Genomic DNA, 19156 nt, shown 5'->3' on the forward strand with positions numbered 1-19156 from the left:
TCTCGCAGTGTTATTACTGTGACAGCAACACACCAAAGCCTGTTTTCTGATTGCAAAGAAAGATGTTTACAAGTTCAAATAGTATGAGGTTGTACTCGAACCATCAGCATCAAATTGGTTTCTAAGAAATATTTTCAGTAGAGGTTTATTTGTGGGTTCTATTTCTTAAAAAAAATCAAAATAAAGTGTGTTTATGTACAACTCATTTCAGCTGTTTTGGAGACAATTTGGAGCACGATTACAGCTATTTGCTGAAACATATGCTCGCTAGTTACTCTTTATTCCCCTTAAGAATTATACGTTGTGTTTTGTGGGGTTTTTTGCACATTAATTTTTCAGAGTAATCAATTGCAAGCTTACGTTTTCTTGTTAGTTCATTCTGAATATGAAACAACTAAGCATGATAAAGTTTAAGTGATATTGAGCAGTATGATGGATGACTCAAAACTGCCAAAGTATTAGCTTGCAGGTAGCTGTTATAAGCTGAGAAAAAATATATACATGTGTATCTACGTGTTATGCTTCGTAAGTTCTTGTTTTTCTGTTAAGTATATTGAAGTGGTTGCTTGGTCTGTGATATATATATATTTTTTTTAATGTTTTTAATTTACGTCTGAAATTCCATTGGGAAACACTGCCAGGTAGAAATCATGAAATATTTCGTTTTATAGATTTCTTAGGTCTGTTTTTATTAGTCCAGCAGTGTAAACGTGTGTGTGTGTGTGTGTAAAGATGTAGTCACATTTTTATGCATCTGAATCTTGTTTGGATCCATGTGGGCAGGCTGCATGATGTGCTTTTTAAACATTAAAAATATAATCAAGATAATAATGAAATACCTGAAATTGTTTGTGCACAGTCTTCCATGTTACATTGAAGTCTGCTGACAAGTTGTGCAGAGATTAAATTTCACTTCTCATTTATTCGGTCTCTAGCTCATTAGCTTAAGTGACTTTAGCACTTTTTCTGCTCCAGAGACTGCTTTAACATGACATGGCTACAACCTCCTAAAATCTCCTGTCCTGTCTTGTGTGCAGTACATTCGCTCATGCCTGCAGGCCAAGGAGGCTCCCCACCTCACCCTGGTCCACACCAGCACTGTAAAGACTATGTTTGACAAGGAAATCTCAGCCATTGGCGCTGTGGTTAGCCGCAAGTCCTCCAACCCACCTTTACCGCTACCTCCCAAGAGAAGGCCTCCCACGGTTAGTCCAAATATTATGCATGACTCTGTGAACAATATAAATTTTATGAGTGTGTCTGCTAATCAGCTGATGTTGTTTTCGAAGAAACTGTGCTTTGCTAACAGCTGTACATCATCTGATTTGATGGCGATTTGTTTGACGTGATCAGGCCTAAACAGGGGGTTGAAAATGTAAGAAAACGTTCTTATGTGCACTAGATTACAGTGACTTGATATCCACCAGCATTTGCTGCTCTCGCATCAATATAAGAAAAGTTGCACACTTTAGTTGATTCACCTGCACAGGTGTGGAGGTTTAGTAAGTAAACAAGTACTTTTGGCAGGTGTCTCTTTTATGAGGCAGTGTGTCAGCCTGTACTGCACTACCAGCATTTGCCACGCTGTCAGGAAATCATTGCCAGTGTCTTAGCACTGCTTGCAGGTGCACAGTGACATCACAGCTCAATGCGTGCATCCACATTTTAAATGTCAGGTTGAATTTCATTGGCCTTCATTAGCTAGTCTCCTAGGGGTTTTAATTGCCTGATACTGTTGAAGCCCCGGTGATGTGTGGTTTCAAAAGTTGATAAATATTTCAACCATGAGTCACCTGATAAAGGATTGAAACGTTAAATTTATTATGTAACGCTGCAGGAACAGCTACGGCTTCATAACCTTTCCTTATACTTTGCACCTGCTTGATTTAAGATCTCTGTTCCTCTGCAGTACTAACAGCCAGTCATTTCACTGCCCTTCCATTTCTCACTTTGACTGCATGTACTCCCTGCACTGAAACTATCACAATCATTTTGTGTCATGATTTGTGTCCTATCATGAAGTGACATTTATTCCAAGAACACAATTCCCTGTGATATCTTGTACCTGTAATTAATTTCACTTGAATTAGTTTTAATTGCCTCAGCTCTAAAGTTGGTATATTTTTTTCCTTTTTGTAACGCCTCTTGCTCAACATTGGAAATGTCTGTTAATCAAAACAAACTTAGCGCTTTTTTTTTTTTCTTTCTCTCAACATCACAACAAGAGAATTCCTACCTCAGTTATCACCCTCTCACTAAACAGCTGTAACACCTTGCTTGTTATCTGTGAAGCCTTGATTGTGATTATATGTATGTCACTTGGACCTGGGCTGATATGGAAAGTGTAATCAAGGTTTTCTATTTACTGATGGCGCAGTTTTTACCTGGCAGGGTTTTAACTACAGTTAAGAAGCATTATGATTTTTCAGTAGTTGTTGTGGTTCTCAATGAAAATGTGTACTAACAGTATTGTGAAGATTAGGGTTTTTTTTTTTTTTTGTTGTTTTTTTTTTTTTTGGGGGGGGGGGGGTTACCTGCCATCAAAAATGCACTAAATGCTGCTCTGTTTAAGGGCTAATAGTAGAGCACAGAGTATGAAACTAGATCTGAAGCACAGTGTATGATGCAACCACGCATCTCCAAACTTTGTCATATAAGTGGCTAAATCACACTGTTCATCACAGGTAAAGGAAACTCATGGATGTAACTCTTTCCACCGTATTAAATGCAGACAGATATAGATATATGTTCTTTGTCCACTGAGTTAAGATATAAATCATTTTGAGTGCATGGCACGTGTAAATAAATGTGTTCATGGTCTATGACGATTACATCTCCTATCACTTCCTCTTGTTGTTGTTGTTCTAATTAGTCTAAAAAAAGCTTACATTTTAAAGTGTTTTTCTTTTGTTTTGTGGACTTTTGCATATTTTCTGTGCTTTTTCTTTATTATATCGGTCTTGTCAGTGTTCTTTAAAGTACCATAAAAAAGAATGGTGCAATAGAGGAAGCAGACAGAAACGGACACTGGGCAGACTTTAATAAGGTTGCTGTAGAATTGCGGCTATTTGAGACAGGAAGTGAGATTTTATTTTCTTGCAAGGAAGTGGTTATTGGATGCTCTGCTGTTGGAAAGCTGACTGATAATTAGAAAAGAAAACAGAAGTACGGAGTGGTTTTTTTTTTTTTTGTTTTGTTTTTTTGTGATTATGCTTTACTTGACATGGAGCTGTTTCTGCCTGCAACAGTAGAATCAAACAAACATACTTCCATCTTTTCTGATAAGGGATCACGTTGACATTACATCAGTCTAATCACATAGGAGCAAAGAGACGGGCAGGAAGTGTGCTGTGTTGTTCATAGTTTGTAGGTGTCATGTGACTGTTTGTTCTGCTGACTTGCTGACCCTCACAAATCCACTTGGCTTGACATCAGACTGACCTGCCTGACCTTTCCTGTTGTTTGTGCCTGTGTCTGGAACTGTTGCTGTTTTTGTTTTTTTTTATTTAGTTTTTAAGCATTTGAGTGTGTATATCTTCACAGTACATTATGCCAGTCCCTCAGTTTTGTTTTGTTTTTTTGGGGTTTTTTTCCCTCCTCTCACTCTTCCTCTGCAGCAAGTACAGACGTGTGTGTGGGACGTGCCTAAGCCCTTTAGGATAGTTCTTGTGAAAGGCAGCAAGGTGAACGCAGAGGAAACTGCCAAGGTAAACTCTTCTTGTTTGCATCTATTAAAAAGTCATGTGTGTACCTATTAGTTTGTCACTGCACAAACCCTGCAAACCTGTGCCATCTGTCTTTCCAGTTTCACACAAACTAGCAAAGATATTTTGTCTAAGTTTGCATCTATGGCCATTGGCAGGTTGGCTTGTAATTGTAAAATTCAACCCTTCCTGCCGTACACAGGTCCAGGTTAGGGCGGGGCTCTTTCACGGTACAGAGCTTCTCTGCAAGCCGGCAGTTAGCAACGAGAGTAGCGGGCGCTCAGAGCACACGTGGAAAGACAACACAGTGGAGTTTGAAATCTCCGTTTGTGACCTGCCCCGCATGACCCGCCTTTGTTTTGCTATCTATGCCGTGATGGACAAGGTTAAGAAGCAAAAGTCCACCAAAAATCCACACATCAACAAGTATCAGACCATCCGCAAGGCGGGGAAAGTGGTGAGTGGGACGCACATTATCAGACAAGTGCCTTTTTTCCAAACTATCTTATATTGACTAACATTTAATTGTATGATCCAGCACTACCCCATAGCTTGGGTAAACACCATGGTGTTTGACTATAAAGGGCAGCTGAAGACTGGAGACATCATCCTGCACTGCTGGTCATCATTTCCTGGTATAGACATACACAAAGTCACGGTATAGTTTAATAATTAATAAAGGGCAAATTCATATCAGCTATGCATGTGTGTCTCTCCTGCCCAGATGAACTTGAAGAGATGCTGAACCCCATAGGAACCATTCAGACCAACCCATACACTGAGAACGCTACAGCACTGCACATCCACTTCCCAGAGTACTCTTCACACCCCATCGTCTTCCCTCCTTTTGACAAGGTCACACAGCAGTCAATCGTCATATTCAGTCAAATTAATAAGATGATACCCATTTGCCCTTTTAAAACATACCAATTAGATTAGATTTGTGATGTATGGATAAACACTATTCATCTGCGAATGAAAAACTGAGTATGGGCTTTTTTTGATAGCATGAGTTCAGCTGAAATTGTCAGCAGAGTGGCTTAGTGCTCTTCAAAATAGTACCTAGTGATTATGATGAAGTGGTAGCTGTTAGCATGAGAGGATCAGGACGTGCTCGGCCTGTTTAATGCACTCTGATGCATCAGTGTGCGTTCACTCATGCATTTTTTTTTTTTTTCATTTGAATTTTTTGCAGATACTGGAAAAAGCTGCAGAGATGGTCAGCGCTGACTGTGTGTCCATTGTGAGTTCATATACAAAAAAGGAGTTGACTGTGTGCGAATGTGTTTAGATGATTGAATTCATTCAGAATACATAAAAGTGCAGCGAAGCTGAAAGCACAGTAGTGATTGCTACATGATGGCTTACACGAAATGTGAGAAATGATGCAGCATGCCCATCTCTCTCCTCACACACTCTTAGAGTCACACAGTACAAATATAACCTCAACAGGCACCCGTTTGCTAGTTTCCTTGGAAACCCATTGTTATTACTTTGGCAGGGTGTAGCTGCAAAAATATTCAAATCCTCTTCAAAAGTACAAAACTACGCACGCTAATCAGATTACATGTACGTTTTCCTCTTACCACCCCTCAACTGAAAACCCACTCATGGGTGTGTTACAGCCAGTTACGTAATCTGCTGTTAGAGGGCATGCCTGAACACGGTCTCTTTTTTTCCTTTTCTTTTTTTAAATATGCAGTCTGTGCGTGAGAGAAACTAGATTATCGCTGACTAAAAGTTGTAATTTCATTGTTACAGCGTGTCATGTTACATATTAGTATAGAGCGCTGTACAGCTCAGCTGTTATTTACCTGTAAAGAACGTGAATGTCAGGACTTGGGTTACATTTTGTAGCTACTAAAATCCTGCCTCTTTGTTGAATCAGACACTTTACAAGTTTTTAACAAACAAATGAATGCTAGTTCTTGGCCCACTCATGCACATTGCAAAGATGGTGAGAATGTTACTACTTTAATGCTCTCCTGCCCTCATGTGGTTATTTACAGTAAATGCAGTTGCTCATCTACACGCTCTGAGTTCCTTACGTCCACCTTTCTGCTCCTTTGTATCTCAAAATCCCAAACCCAGCTGACCTTTTCTCTCTTTTCTGAACCGTTTTGCTCTCAGGGTCGTGGTGTTAAGAAATTCTACATGGAGCTGAAGGAGATCATGGAGCGTGACCCGGTCTCTCAGCTCTGTGAAAATGAAAAGGATCTGATCTGGACACTACGACAAGATTGTCGTGAGACTTTCCCCCAGTCGCTGCCCAAGCTGCTACTCTCTGTCAAGTGGAGCAAACATGAGGACATGGCCCAGGTTAGGAAGCATATCCATTGTTATGGGGTGTTACTGAGGATATAATGATATTAAGTCAGCACTTGTTTCAAGGTTTTAAAAAATTGATTCTTTAAAAAGAAAACTGTTTGATTCAGTGCAATCCCATACAATTCAGAAAAGGTCATATTTCATATATTGAGCTTATGCACAAATGTCAGTCTCATATTTTTACTACTTTTGACATAAAATGTGTGACAGTATCTCTTAATGTATAGTAGTCTGAGCTCTACAAATGTTATGGGTTGGTGTCAAAAATGCACAGCACGGATATGATGTGCAATGTTAAGAGGGTCCTATGAAACTTGGTCACACCTTCATCTACGTCTATGAGTGCAGGCAAGTTGCACTGAATTTAAACTGTCCTCCTTAAAACTAAAATCTAATTTAATAATAAACCCACAGCTGCCAGCACTGTTGTGAGAAGCAGAGCGTCATCGGTCACGGCACAGATGAAGCAAAAAGCCTGTGATAGAGTCTCTACTTGGGGGCAAGATTATCACTGTTGAAATGATTAACTGCATCATAATAAAGTCACTCACACTCAACCGTATTTACAGGAAAGAAATTACAGTCCTAACTGTTGTTGCTATAGAATTTATTAGCATCTTTATTATGTGTGACCCCATGGGCATTTGATTCACAGGTCCATTTAAAAACTAAAAGCATTCCCTGATGTAAAATGTATCAGTCTCTATCTCTGTACTATTGCTATGTGTAGCGTAAATTAGTCCTCCGGGGTGAGGCTGTCGGCTCTAATATTCAGACGAAATGATCACAACTGTAGTGTGTGCTAAGGAAACATGGGAGTTTTTTTGGCCAGTCTTGCTCACCACCTAGGCCACTTGCCAGATTTGGCTTCCTCGAACTTAGTCAACTTCCCTGAAATGGATAACGAGTTTTGCACTTCAGAAGTTCTACAGTGTATTTAACAGGAGTGATCTAAAAATAAGAGAAGGTGCATGAGAAGATGGCTCTAAACAGGAGAATGATTTTGATGCTTTAGGATCTGTTGTCCTTTTTGGTCACACATCATATCTAACTGATTAAATGTCAGCATATCTGTTTCTAAAGTTGTTTGTCTCTCCCAGCTCCAGGCACTGCTCCAGATTTGGCCCAAACTGAGTCCCAGAGATGCTCTGGAGCTGCTGGACTTCAACTATCCTGACCAGTATGTCAGAGAGTATGCTGTGCGCTGTTTAAAGGACATGAGGTAAATCCTTGCACACTTTTATGAAATGCAGTAGACTTCACTGTCATATATTACATTTATTATACGCTCCAATAAAGTACGCTTTTTTCTTTGTTCCATATACATCAACTGACCACAAACACACTTGGTCTGTTTTAAATGCTGTTAATCATACACTGGATTACATTACTGTTTAGAAAAATGGTCTTTCTAAGTTTCTGTCTTCCTGTTTCTTCTTTCCCCTCATCAGTGATGAGGAACTGTCACAGTACCTGCTACAATTGGTGCAGGTGTTGCGTTACGAGCCCTATTATGACTGCGCCCTCACTCATTTCCTGTTAGAGCGTGCTCAAAGAAACCGCCAGATTGGACACTTCCTCTTCTGGCATCTACGGTGGGTGTGGTTGTGTGTGCGCGTGTGTGTGGAGGCAATTGAGTGTTGTGGAAATAAACATGCAGGCTTTGAACAGTTACATATTCAAACTAAGGGAGAAGGAGAGGGAATGTTTGAAATTTCTAGATGTTTCTCGTTTGTCCATTCCTCCTCTGTGCTGCCCTCTACAGGTCAGAGATCCACATGCCAGCTGTTTCAGTCCAGTTTGCGCTACTCCTAGAAGCCTATTGTAGAAGCAACATCCCTCATATTGAGGTTCTAAAGAAACAGGCAAGCTGAACGCACCCACACACACTTATTCTCTCACACTATTAAAAAAAAATAGTAAAAGTGATGACTGCTTTGTTTTAGACTCCCACGTTTCATTTGCAAATCTTAAAACTTGCTGGAGGCAGAAATCTTAATGTATTGCAACTGTTATTTCAGGCAGTCAGGACATGATGTAGATATGTCATTATTAAGATTTAATTAATAAATCATCAACATTTTTCTGTTACTCAAATATGCTGAAATGTTTTATTGCTAGAAACTGCAATTTTACTTTGAAAAATCTGCACACACCTGACAGATTAGTGCTGATCTATTAAGTTCAGCTGGGGTAGCTCTATGGTATTTTTAGCCTCTCCGGTGCCAGCATTGTCACCCATCCTGCCCGCTGACCTTTGGCCCCTACACTGTTGGTTTTGACAGTCTCTTCTCAAATCATCCTGTGACTTCCTTATCATTTATCTGGCCAAATTTCCTGTTTGGTAGCGTATACACAGTGGTGACACAATGCTGACGTTGTCTATTTCAGGAGAATGATATCAGTTCTTAGTAACAGGAGAACTTTGTTCACGGGGTTAAATCAAACCTGTATGTTTGGTTCTGTTACATTGTTCTTCTCTTGATATGCCAGGTGGAAGCCCTGAGTAAGCTAAAGTCAGTCAATGAGCTGATTAAATTAGGGACCATCAAGAACACTCGTAGTAAAACCAAGGAAGCAATGTTGACCAAGGAGGCCATGATGACATGTTTAAGACAGAGTGGATACTCGGAGACTCTTTCAGACCTTCACTCCCCTCTAAACCCCAGTGTCCTGCTGTCTGACATCAAGTAAGATTACACAAGTTTTTATGTATTTATACCGGAGTGTGACAACCTTTGCTCTTACAGGAAGCTGATGGGTCTTTTTTTCTCTCTATAGTGTGGAGAAGTGTCGGTATATGGACTCAAAGATGAAGCCCCTCTGGATTGTTTACAACAACAAGCTGCTGAGTGGAGACACCCTGGGAATCATCTTTAAGAATGGAGACGGTAGGGATCAGAGAAGGGGGGAGGGGGGTTTGGAAAGGTGGAGATTAAAAGAAGCAGGAAGTGGCAAAGGAATGGAAGGAGAAAAGTCATCCTTCTAGCTTAATATTGCCTTTTTTTCCAAACTGAGGCACTTTCCCAGTATTCATCTTGACTTTTACTCCTAGACCTAAGACAAGACATGTTGACCCTCCAGATTTTGAGGTTAATGGACCTTCTCTGGAAGGAGGCAAATCTGGACCTCAGGTGAGTTTTTGTGTGTGTGCGTGTTAGACTGACAGATTTTTGCCAAGATTGTTTTTCTTCTTCCTGTGCTCTGTGGGGAGTTAATCTCCCCGTGCTAGTTAGACCTCTGGCCTCATTTTCTAAACATGTATACAGAGTTGTGTACAGGCACACATGTACTACACCCTGACCCATATATTCTATTGCTAATAGATAATAATATTTAAAAAATGACCCCATCATTTTTCTTTAAAATTACTTGAACATGCTGTGTACATATGTTACACAGGGTTGCTCTCTAAAAGCTGCATCAACCCCAGAAATTTTCTGTGCAATTCTGAAAGTCAAAAACCTTTTAATCAAATCCACACTTCACACTTTGCAAAAACCCTCTCTATACATAGACCTACACATCTGGAGCTAAGCGGTGGAGGGGGGTGTTTTGACAGTTGAGCCTGTGGCCAGTGTTTCAGATTACAGGGACACAGGTTCACAGTTCAAAAGCAGTGGGACACTGGGAATAAAAACAGGGATGATATAATAAAAATACTGAGATATTTTATCACTTGCAGTCTTCCTTGTCAGCGGTCTCTATTATAATTTACTTTGCTTTTTAATTTTTGAGTTAGACTGAGAAACAAACGCCTTTAAGACATTTGGTCTCCATTAAAGTCTGTCAAACTGCTAATACAATCTCTAACCTAAGCCTACTCTGAGTATTAGGTTTAAAAGACTAGGAGGGCGCTGTGTTTAATAGAACAGTGAAGAGGTCATTGTAAGCAGGTCCACGTCACAAAACAAGGACCTGCTGCCATCTTGTGGAACTGAAGGAAGTTAAAGTGAAAACATTGGCGATAACATGACCAACCGCATAACAAAGTATTGTTCCACACTGGGAGTGCAAAAACAGTTGGGGGGGAAAAAAACCCTCACGGTTACATTTATCTACTTACCCAGAAACCTGTCACACATGTATTACTGAGCAAGATCTGAGAATTTCTTCATTTGTACGTTAAAGGACAAAAGTCACTACATCAGATATTTCAAGTGTCTATCCATGTATAAACCAAAAATAATAATAATAATAAATGTTCTGATATTGTTACGCTCTCCTCCGTCTATACAGAATTGTACCATATGGTTGCCTGGCAACAGGCGACCGCACCGGGCTGATTGAGGTCGTCTCATCTGCAGAAACAATCGCAAACATCCAGCTGACCAGCAGCAATGTAGCAGCAGCTGCGGCATTCAACAAGGATGCTTTGCTTAACTGGCTCAAAGAGAGGAACTCTGGGTAAGCTGGAGCCCAGTGATCAGATAAAAGCCTGCAGCCTCAGAAATGATCTTAAGTGTTGTTTGTGGTTGTGCATTTACAGTGATGCTCTTGACCGGGCCATCGAGGAGTTCACTCTGTCATGTGCAGGCTACTGTGTAGCCACTTATGTCCTGGGTATTGGAGATCGCCACAGTGACAACATCATGGTCCGCAGCAATGGACAGGTTAGACAATCTGAGTTTTCTTTTTCCATTCTCCACCTGGTTTTTCCTGATTCCACAGGCTTCACTGATTGGCCTTGTGTGTTTTGGGGTTTTTTGTTTTCTTTTTTAGCTCTTTCACATAGACTTCGGTCACATCCTGGGCAACTTCAAGTCCAAGTTTGGCATCAAAAGGGAGCGTGTACCATTTATCCTCACACACGACTTCATCCACGTCATACAACAGGGCAAGACTGGAAACACAGAAAAGTTTGGCAGGTTTGTTTCACTTTGCTGTTTACCTCCAGCCCCAGCACCTCTGTTCACACGAACCACTGTGATTCAAACTGTAACTTCAACCATTTATTGCAATTCAGTCAAGTTTTTGTATCATTAAGATTAATTTGATAATCATTTACATTTGATAGCTTACTCTGTTTGGACTAATAATAAACCAAGTACAGTTTAAGGCCCTAATTCTGGTTTTCCTGTCTGATGCTAAGTTTGTGTGGCACACTTTAACAAGATGGCTACCAGAAGTGCCTTTTGTAAACTACATCATGGTGAAATGTATTATTATTATTATTATTATTATTATTATTATTATTATTATCATCATCATCACTCATACAGGAAAATGTAACTATTTTAATACAAGACAAAAATAAAAAGCTTTACAACTAAAGAGAGTAAATGTTGCAGTATAGTGTGGACCATCGGGGGCGGCCAGAACAGGGGGTGCAGCAACAGAAGGAGTTTGCTGTCTTAAATGCATGCTGCCATTCTTCATTTCATTTAAATTCATTTAAATGGCGCAGACTGGCTACACAATCTGGTCAAAATACAACTATTACCGAGAATTTTCTACAGAAACATAGTGTCCACTCATACCCAGAAACCTCCTAAATTGACGTCTAGTGGGTGGAACTAGGTAGCTCAATACTTGATAAAACATAATAGTTTCAAAAGAACTACAGGAGTTCAGCTATTACACTTCATGTATCTGAACACTGGTTCTCCAGTTTTGTTTTAACTTTGGGGACGTACACAAACTTTATTCATACGAGCAGATCAGAAATGCATTTTCTCTCAAAGCTATTCAGTGCTTTGAAATCAGTTCTTTGACAGAAGTCTGTGTAAAGATCGGAGAACCGGAGTGATCTGATATGCTTTCCTGTTCTTGGTGAGGATTCAAGAGTCAGCATTTTAGAGAGACCTAGAAACATCCCCTTACTATAATGGAGCTGAGTAAATTGTTTTAGCAACTCACAAGCGTATGATTGGTAAGTTAATAGAAGACTAAAATGTTAAGTTTTTGTTTCTTGGTTGATTTTTTTTTTTTTTTTTTTTTTTCCTTGATTTACCATCCTGAAAATTGCAACTGACTTCATCATGCTATGAAAAAGCTACATACATTACATGACAGAAAATGCTCAATTTCCATTTGTATTTCTAAGTAACTCTGAAGTGATATTCCATCTGCAAACTTTAAAAAAAAAAAAAAAAAAAAATTGTTTCAGCCACATAGGAATGACATCACAGCTTTAGCAGTGTCAGTGCAGTACCTTCTCCCTCCAGCAGTTGGCAGTAGAGACTCAGTGAACAGCATGTGTCACTGAGCAAAAATGTGCTCAGTGAAGGATACAGCTTTCTACTTTTATTCTTCCTTTATATGAAATTTGGACAATCCAAATATAATAGAAAACATCCATGTAAGGCATTATGTTCTCTAGTAATCTAAAAGCTGCTCTGGTAACTGTTGTTGCTGGTTCTTTTTTTCTTTTGCTAAAGGAAGGGAAAAAAAAAAGTTTAAAAAAAGAAAAACCTGTGCAGAGCTGCTGCTGCCAAGTCAAGAAAAATATGGGTTTGATACTACATTAAGTTATTGCTCAGCGATAATGATACCTAAGCTCAGACATGTCAGTCACGTGGAATGGTGCATGTATTGTGTTTGCAGAATGAGGTGCACGTTGGCGGTGGTGTGCAAAGGCATTACGAAGCAATGGCTCTCTGTTGTTTACAAAGTTCTGATCTGTTGTGGAACAAGTAGATGATTCATTTTGTGACGTGGAAATACCCGTGTGGTATAGTAATCTGTTATTGTGGCCTATATGCATATCTGCATTTGTAACTGTCTCACAAGAAGGTAGATGCCTAGAAGCAAGTCCTGTGAAACATCAAATGTTTTTGCAGCTGAAGTTACTATAATTGAGCAATAAATGAACCAATAATATAAATAATGTCTTCATTACTACTGAAGAGCTTAAAGACCAGCCCAAGGCATTAAATGTTTAATTACAATTACCTCATGTCTGCATGCATAAGACCCAGTATGCTGAAGCAACATTTGAAGTTATCCAACTAATCTGCACAGCAGTGCGCTGGTGAAGAGCAGCGCAGAGATGCACATCCTGCATGACGTGAGCTTGAAAATAACCTTTATCGCTCAGCAAAGCATACTGTAAAAAGAAAAGTGGAGTAGCGGCGCATTGCTGCGTCAGTTGTGGTTTAATATCTGGCACATTGTGCACAAAATGTGACAGTTGGCATTTCCCTCTGGATCACAAGAAGTATTTATCAGAGGTGTCTTTTTGTGGTCTTTGCGTGCTTAAAAAAAATTATGCAGCAAGCTTTTATTAAAGCTAGAAGAGCAACTGTGATTGTGTCCTTCAGAAGTCTGCAAGGAAAAAGGTGGATTCAAAATGCTTCTTACAAGCAGAGACAAAGTCATGAGTGCAGCGAGTTACTGCATGGTGAAAAGGAAGTGTGGCACGTTACGAAGAGCGTGTTGGTCCACCCTTTAGCTCAGACACATTTGTGTTGCTAGCAACAAACAGTGTAAACAAAAACCTTGAATCACAATCACTGACTTCACCATGTGTACTTTGTTAGCATGGGTGGTTGTAGTTCAGGAGGTAGAGCATGAATGCATGCGAATGTTGGATAGAAAGCTCTTATATTGAAAAAAGCATAGAAAAAAGTGCTGGTGTGAATGAGGCAAGTTGTGTGAAGCACTTTGAGTGCTCAGGTCGAGTAGAAAAGCTCTGTGTAAAAACAAGTCCATTTAGCATTGTTTTATACATCAAATAACTCAAATACAGTTATGAAGTGAACTGCATTAAAAAAACAGGCATACAAATGGAGTTTTTGTTCTTTTTGTTTTTTTTTTTGCTCAGTTATAGTCTGTATTTACAGTTTCCTGTAAAAAGACAAAACTTGAATCAAATGGGCACAGCAGTTTTTTGTTTTTTTTTTGTTTTTTTGTTTTTTTTTTAATGGGTTCAGTGGCCAGCAGTCTGTGCTCACTAAGAAATTCTGTGCATAAGGTTTTGTTAGAAAACTGAAATGTATTTTGGAACATTGTATTGGTTTTAGGAATGTGGAAAAAAACCTTTTTATAATAAAGTTCAAGAAAGATGGGGTTTGATTGACGAGTGAATCATCCCCTAAAGCCCCATCTCACAATTTTAAAAGGGAGCGATTTAGAGCCACAGCAGAGCAGCCTTTTTCTCAAGCCTTTTTCCACCTCTCTTAACAACTCCATTGAAAGTTTCAATGGATGGTACTGTTCGCATGTTCTCTTTTAGCTTTTGCTTTCACATTGGTGCAGATAAAATCTGACTGATTTATGGTTTTTGTTTTATTTGTTTGTTTTTAAGAAAATACAATAGACTTCATTAGAAAGCAAATAATTGAAACCATGTTCCAAAATGACTAACGTGTGTTTGTCTCTGTGTGCTCCTGTAGTTTCCGACAGTACTGTGAGGAGGCCTATCTAATCTTGAGGAAGAATGGCAACCTCTTCATTACACTGTTTGCCCTCATGCTGACTGCTGGACTACCTGAGCTCACTTCAGTTAAAGACATCCAGTACTTAAAGGTACGACAATCACAAGTGGCGATGCAAGGAGAGCACAAAAACTGTAGTTCTGTTACAGTGTGCATGTATAGATATGGTGTTGTAGTGGTGGAATGCACAAACACATCAGTATTTTATAAAGATTAACCAAATATTTTAGCTTAGCATCCATATCATCCCGTTTTCTTTTTAGACCCCTACCTATGGTAAATGGCCTGTATTTGTATAGCTTTACACACCCAGTCATCCACCCATTCACACACACATTCACACACTGGTGGAGGCAAGCTACAGTTGTAGCCACAGCTGCCCTGGGGCAGACTGACAGAAGCGAGGCTGCCATATCGCGCCATCGGCCCTTCTGGCCAACACCAGTAGGCGGTAGGTGAAGTGTCTTGCCCAAGGACACAACGACCGAGACTGTCCAAGCCGGGGCTCGAACCGGCAACCTTCCGATTACAAGGCGAGCTCCCAACTCTTGAGCCACGATACCTTTAATTTTAATTTCCATAAATCATCTTTAAAAAAGAGCTGCTTATAGCTTCAGGACCTTCGTAAGAATCTTGATACTAACATTATTTCTTCAGTGTCAGTAATTCAGTCATTGTTCCTAAACCTTGCTATTTTTCGACCATTATGTCATCATGAAGTTAATTCACATGGGGGTGATTTGTCTTCCAGATTTCAGCGTAGAATCCTTTTATAAAAATATTAATATTCTCCAAATTGGTACTCTACAGATACACATGTCTATAACATTTTAAATAACTGAGTGTCAGCATGTATGCAGGGAGACTACATCTTCATCCTCCTGCCCACATGACTTATCCTGTCTTACTTTCCGCTCCCTTTTCAGGACTCCCTGGCTCTGGGTAAAACTGATGAGGAGGCCCTCAAGCAGTTCCGCCAAAAGTTTGATGAAGCCCTGAGAGAGAGCTGGACAACTAAAGTGAACTGGATGGCCCACAATGTGGCCAAAGACAACCGGTCTTAGGGCAGCTGTAACCTTTCAAAGGCTAGGGGAGTGGTCCCAAGAGGACGCAGTGAGGGAACGTGAGAGTGTGAGGGAAGAGGCAGGATGTGCCAAGGAGACCCTAATTTAAAGAAGGGAATCTAGCAGAATATCCAAAACTTGAGCAGAGTCGCCCCCCTCCTGTACTATACAGAATAAAATCTGCCCCCTCATTCTTCAGTTAAGCTACTCTGCATCCTTACTTGCTGTATCCCTCCTCACCTTGCATCACACTGGCACGGTGCCCCGTGAGCCATCTTCATTCATGGTCTTGTGACATTTCAGTGGAATCACGGTGGGTAATGTCATTGCAGATTTTGCACAGGCACGAAAGCCGATGGAGCACGCAGCCAAAGGAAGGGAACTGAAGCACCCACTGTGCCCACGCTAAACCTTCTCAGACAAAACTCCACACAGAACAGGCTGAACTACTGGCTAACAAGATAAAATTTAGGAGTGGCTGAGTTATGTCAGATGGACTTGAAACTCTGCCTGAACAGACCCTGATGGAGTGCATATTGTGCCCACACCCCTGAACTTGTTTTAAGTAGAGCTAAGAGATGGGTGTAGAAAGGACAGAATGAAATAGACAAGAAAAAAAAACCCCATCTGACTCTGTGTCTTAAAATGGTGTGCACCACAGCCACAGGAAGTGCATCTTAACACTCGCTTCCCGTCTCAGTGTGCCTAAAAGAAAATTCAGGAAGATTGTATCGTTTCGGACATTTCTTTTTCCTCTGCCATTTAAGAATGTATCCCTGGATGTGGATGTGCCAGAGTACAAGTCCACAAAGTCAACTTGTGAGGGAAATGATGAAAGAGAAGGACTGATGCGAGAGATGCTCTGAGCCTACTGGTCCACTGTCTGAATCTCACTTCACTTGGACCGTTGAACACTGGAATGTTTATAGAGAGGCATATATAAGAAATTTTAAATAGTCTTTTAATAAACTAAACAGTTCATTCTAGTTTATTTTATTCTGAATTGACAATGTGCGTCGTCTCTTTGTCAAATCAAAAGCATTGTTGGCCAAAGTGTTATCGCCTGCCAGTTACCACTACCCCAGATTGTCCTCCTTTTTAAAGAATTCAACGCATTAAAGCCACCAAGTACACTGAGAAATAACTGATGCTTTTAACATGGTAGGACCAAAACAGAAAAAATGTTTAGCAGTTTCTTTTTGTTCTTTTTTTCTACTGTATTTTTAACAGTCTGTTTCCATCGAATGTGCAGATATGTGCCGCTCTATTTAAGTGTATTTAGCCCCTTTCAGACATGGGATGAGTAACATTACTGACTGACTTGTCAGTGAGACAAGCTGCATGGTACTGCTGAGTGAGCTGCCCCCACCCTTCCCACACAGGCTCCAGTGAGGAAGATGTCTTCTGGACCGGCAAAGATGAAAATCATCATTTAAGGGCATTCTCTACTGACGGAGCAACTCACAAGGATGCTTAAAAGACGGGCCCAGTCATGTCATGTGACCTGAAGTGTACAAAAATGCTTATGGTGAGACTGATAGCTCAACTTTTCCATTAAAGTGAGCAGACATGACGGTGGCCTGTTCAGGTGCCCACAGGTTAATTGGAAGGAGTGCATTTCTGAAAGGGCTTTTTGTCCTCATACAAGCAGATGTGGGCGGAGTCTGAAGTCTGGACCTGTGTGGGTGGGATTTATCAGTAGGGACATTACACTGCAATGTAAAGCTATTTACTTGTTTCAACATATGGTGCTCTACCAGCATCTGCGTCTGTTTGGAATTTTTCTTTTTTTCTTTTTTTCCTGTGCAATATCCCAGTATATGAACCATATCTAATCATATGAAACATTGGTCCCGGGCCCAAGCCTGTAATGGTTTTGCCTGCTGGTTTATGTGTGATGCAGCTGCATTTTGCACTACCTGCCTTCAGAAGTCTCAGACACTGGATATTGTCAAATGTACAGGCTTTTAATGTTTTGCTGGTTTCTGTTTTCATAGGAGTTTTATTAAATTTATTTTCCACTGTGCTGCATTTCTGTCTGTGGTCTTTTTTTTTATTCTGCTGCTTGATGTGGGCTGAGTGACTTCTGCGCCTACATAGGCCAATGGATATTTTTTTTTCCCTCTTCTAAGAGGCAAGAGAACTTTTTGATTCTAGACAGAAATATACACAGGCTTATTTTCGACAGCTATTTTTGCTAAAAAATATAAAAGTCAAACCAGTTTGTATACATCCAGAAATGAGTGAGTCTAGTTATAAGAGAAGTTTCCCTCTATTTTAATTTAAATGAAAAATATCAAAAGGGCAGAAGGTTTCAAACCCTCTGAAATTTTACAAAAATGTGATGCCCTCTCTAGCAAAAACTGCAGGCAACTTTTTTTTAAGACCAGTTTGTGTATTATGAATAATCCCATGTTCTCATGCTGGTACGTGTCCAATACAGAAACATGCTTTAGTAGGAAGATGGCCCTTACTGCACTGAATAAAACATTCAAAAACAGCTATAGGAACGTGACTGTTAATGCTGCTTTAGTTTCCAAATTCCCCAGCTCTCAATTAGATTGAACTAATAATCTGCAGAACCGTCTCACTGCACCTTTCAACTTATCTGCCATTAACTTCTTGGTGACTCACCCAACAGATGAACTCTGAGGTCTTGAGCACATACCTTGAAAAGTCAGAGCTTTTCTGGCAGGGTGGGGGCGAGCTGAATTTAAGTATAGGTGGCTTTAATGATCTGGCTGCATGCATAAATTTGCACGTACACTCAACAAAAATATAAACGCAACACCTTTGTTACTGCTCCCATTCCCCATGGGATGGACGTAGAGACCTAAAATTCATTCCAGATACACAATATAACCATCCCTCCCAAACAGTGGTCACAAATCAGTCCAAATGTGTGGTAGTGGGCACATCTGCTATATTGAGATAATCCATCCCACCTCACAGGTGTGCCACATCAGGATGCTGATCTGACATCATGAGTAGTGCACAGGTGTACCTCAGACTGCCCACAACAAAAGGCCACCCTGGAATGTGCAGTTTTGTCTCACAGCAAAATGCCACAGATGCCACAAGCAATGAGGGAGCGTGCAATTGGCATGCTGACAGCAGGAATGTCAACCAGATCTGTCGCCCGTGCATTGAATGTTCATTTCTCAACCATAAGCCGTCTCCACAGGCGTTTCAGAGAATATGGCAGCACATCCAACCGGCCTCACAACCGCAGACCTCGTGTAACCACACCAGCCCAGGACCTCCACATCCAGCAGGTTCACCTCCAAGATCGTCTGAGACCAGCCACCCAGCTGCTGGAACAATTGGTTTGCACAACCAAACAATTTCTGCACAAACTGTCAGAAACCGTCTCAGGGACGCTCAACTGCATGCCCGTCGTCCTCATCGGGGTCTTGACCTGACTCCAGCTCGTCGCCGTAACAGACTTGTGTGGGCAAATGCTCACATTCGATGGCGTCTGGCTCGTTGGAGAGGTGTGCGCTTCACGGATGAATCATGGTTCACATTGTTCAGGGCAGATGGCAGCTGAGAATGTCCCAGTTCTTGCATGGCCAGCATGCTCACCGGACATGTCACCCATTGAGCATGTTTGGGATGTGCTTGACCGGCGTATACGACAGCGTGTACCAGTTCCCACGAATATCCAACAACCTCGCACAGC

General features: G+C 40.7%; 1 protein-coding gene across 1 annotated transcript in view; it reads left to right on the forward strand.

Annotated features, from left to right (window-relative positions):
* Positions 1-15567, forward strand: part of pik3cb (phosphatidylinositol-4,5-bisphosphate 3-kinase, catalytic subunit beta) — a 47262-nt gene extending 31695 nt beyond the window's left edge. Inside the window, exons 7-24 of the mRNA XM_085479243.1 lie at positions 1038-1205; positions 3618-3707; positions 3907-4161; positions 4243-4339; positions 4429-4559; positions 4900-4947; positions 5835-6023; positions 7133-7254; positions 7484-7627; positions 7798-7897; positions 8526-8722; positions 8814-8923; positions 9088-9166; positions 10272-10439; positions 10522-10645; positions 10755-10900; positions 14369-14501; positions 15337-15567. Of these exons, the coding sequence (XP_085335369.1) occupies positions 1038-1205; positions 3618-3707; positions 3907-4161; positions 4243-4339; positions 4429-4559; positions 4900-4947; positions 5835-6023; positions 7133-7254; positions 7484-7627; positions 7798-7897; positions 8526-8722; positions 8814-8923; positions 9088-9166; positions 10272-10439; positions 10522-10645; positions 10755-10900; positions 14369-14501; positions 15337-15474 (2439 nt within the window). The 3' untranslated portion in view covers positions 15475-15567. The remainder of the gene's footprint in view (positions 1-1037; positions 1206-3617; positions 3708-3906; positions 4162-4242; positions 4340-4428; positions 4560-4899; positions 4948-5834; positions 6024-7132; positions 7255-7483; positions 7628-7797; positions 7898-8525; positions 8723-8813; positions 8924-9087; positions 9167-10271; positions 10440-10521; positions 10646-10754; positions 10901-14368; positions 14502-15336) is intronic.
* Positions 15568-19156: the final 3589 nt, after the last annotated feature.

The sequence above is a fragment of the Copadichromis virginalis genome, linkage group LG14, assembly GCF_057382275.1.
Source record: "Copadichromis virginalis isolate Kocher_CV1m ecotype Utaka linkage group LG14, C_Virginalis_male_GT1.1, whole genome shotgun sequence".
Taxonomy (NCBI): Eukaryota; Metazoa; Chordata; class Actinopteri; order Cichliformes; family Cichlidae; genus Copadichromis; species Copadichromis virginalis.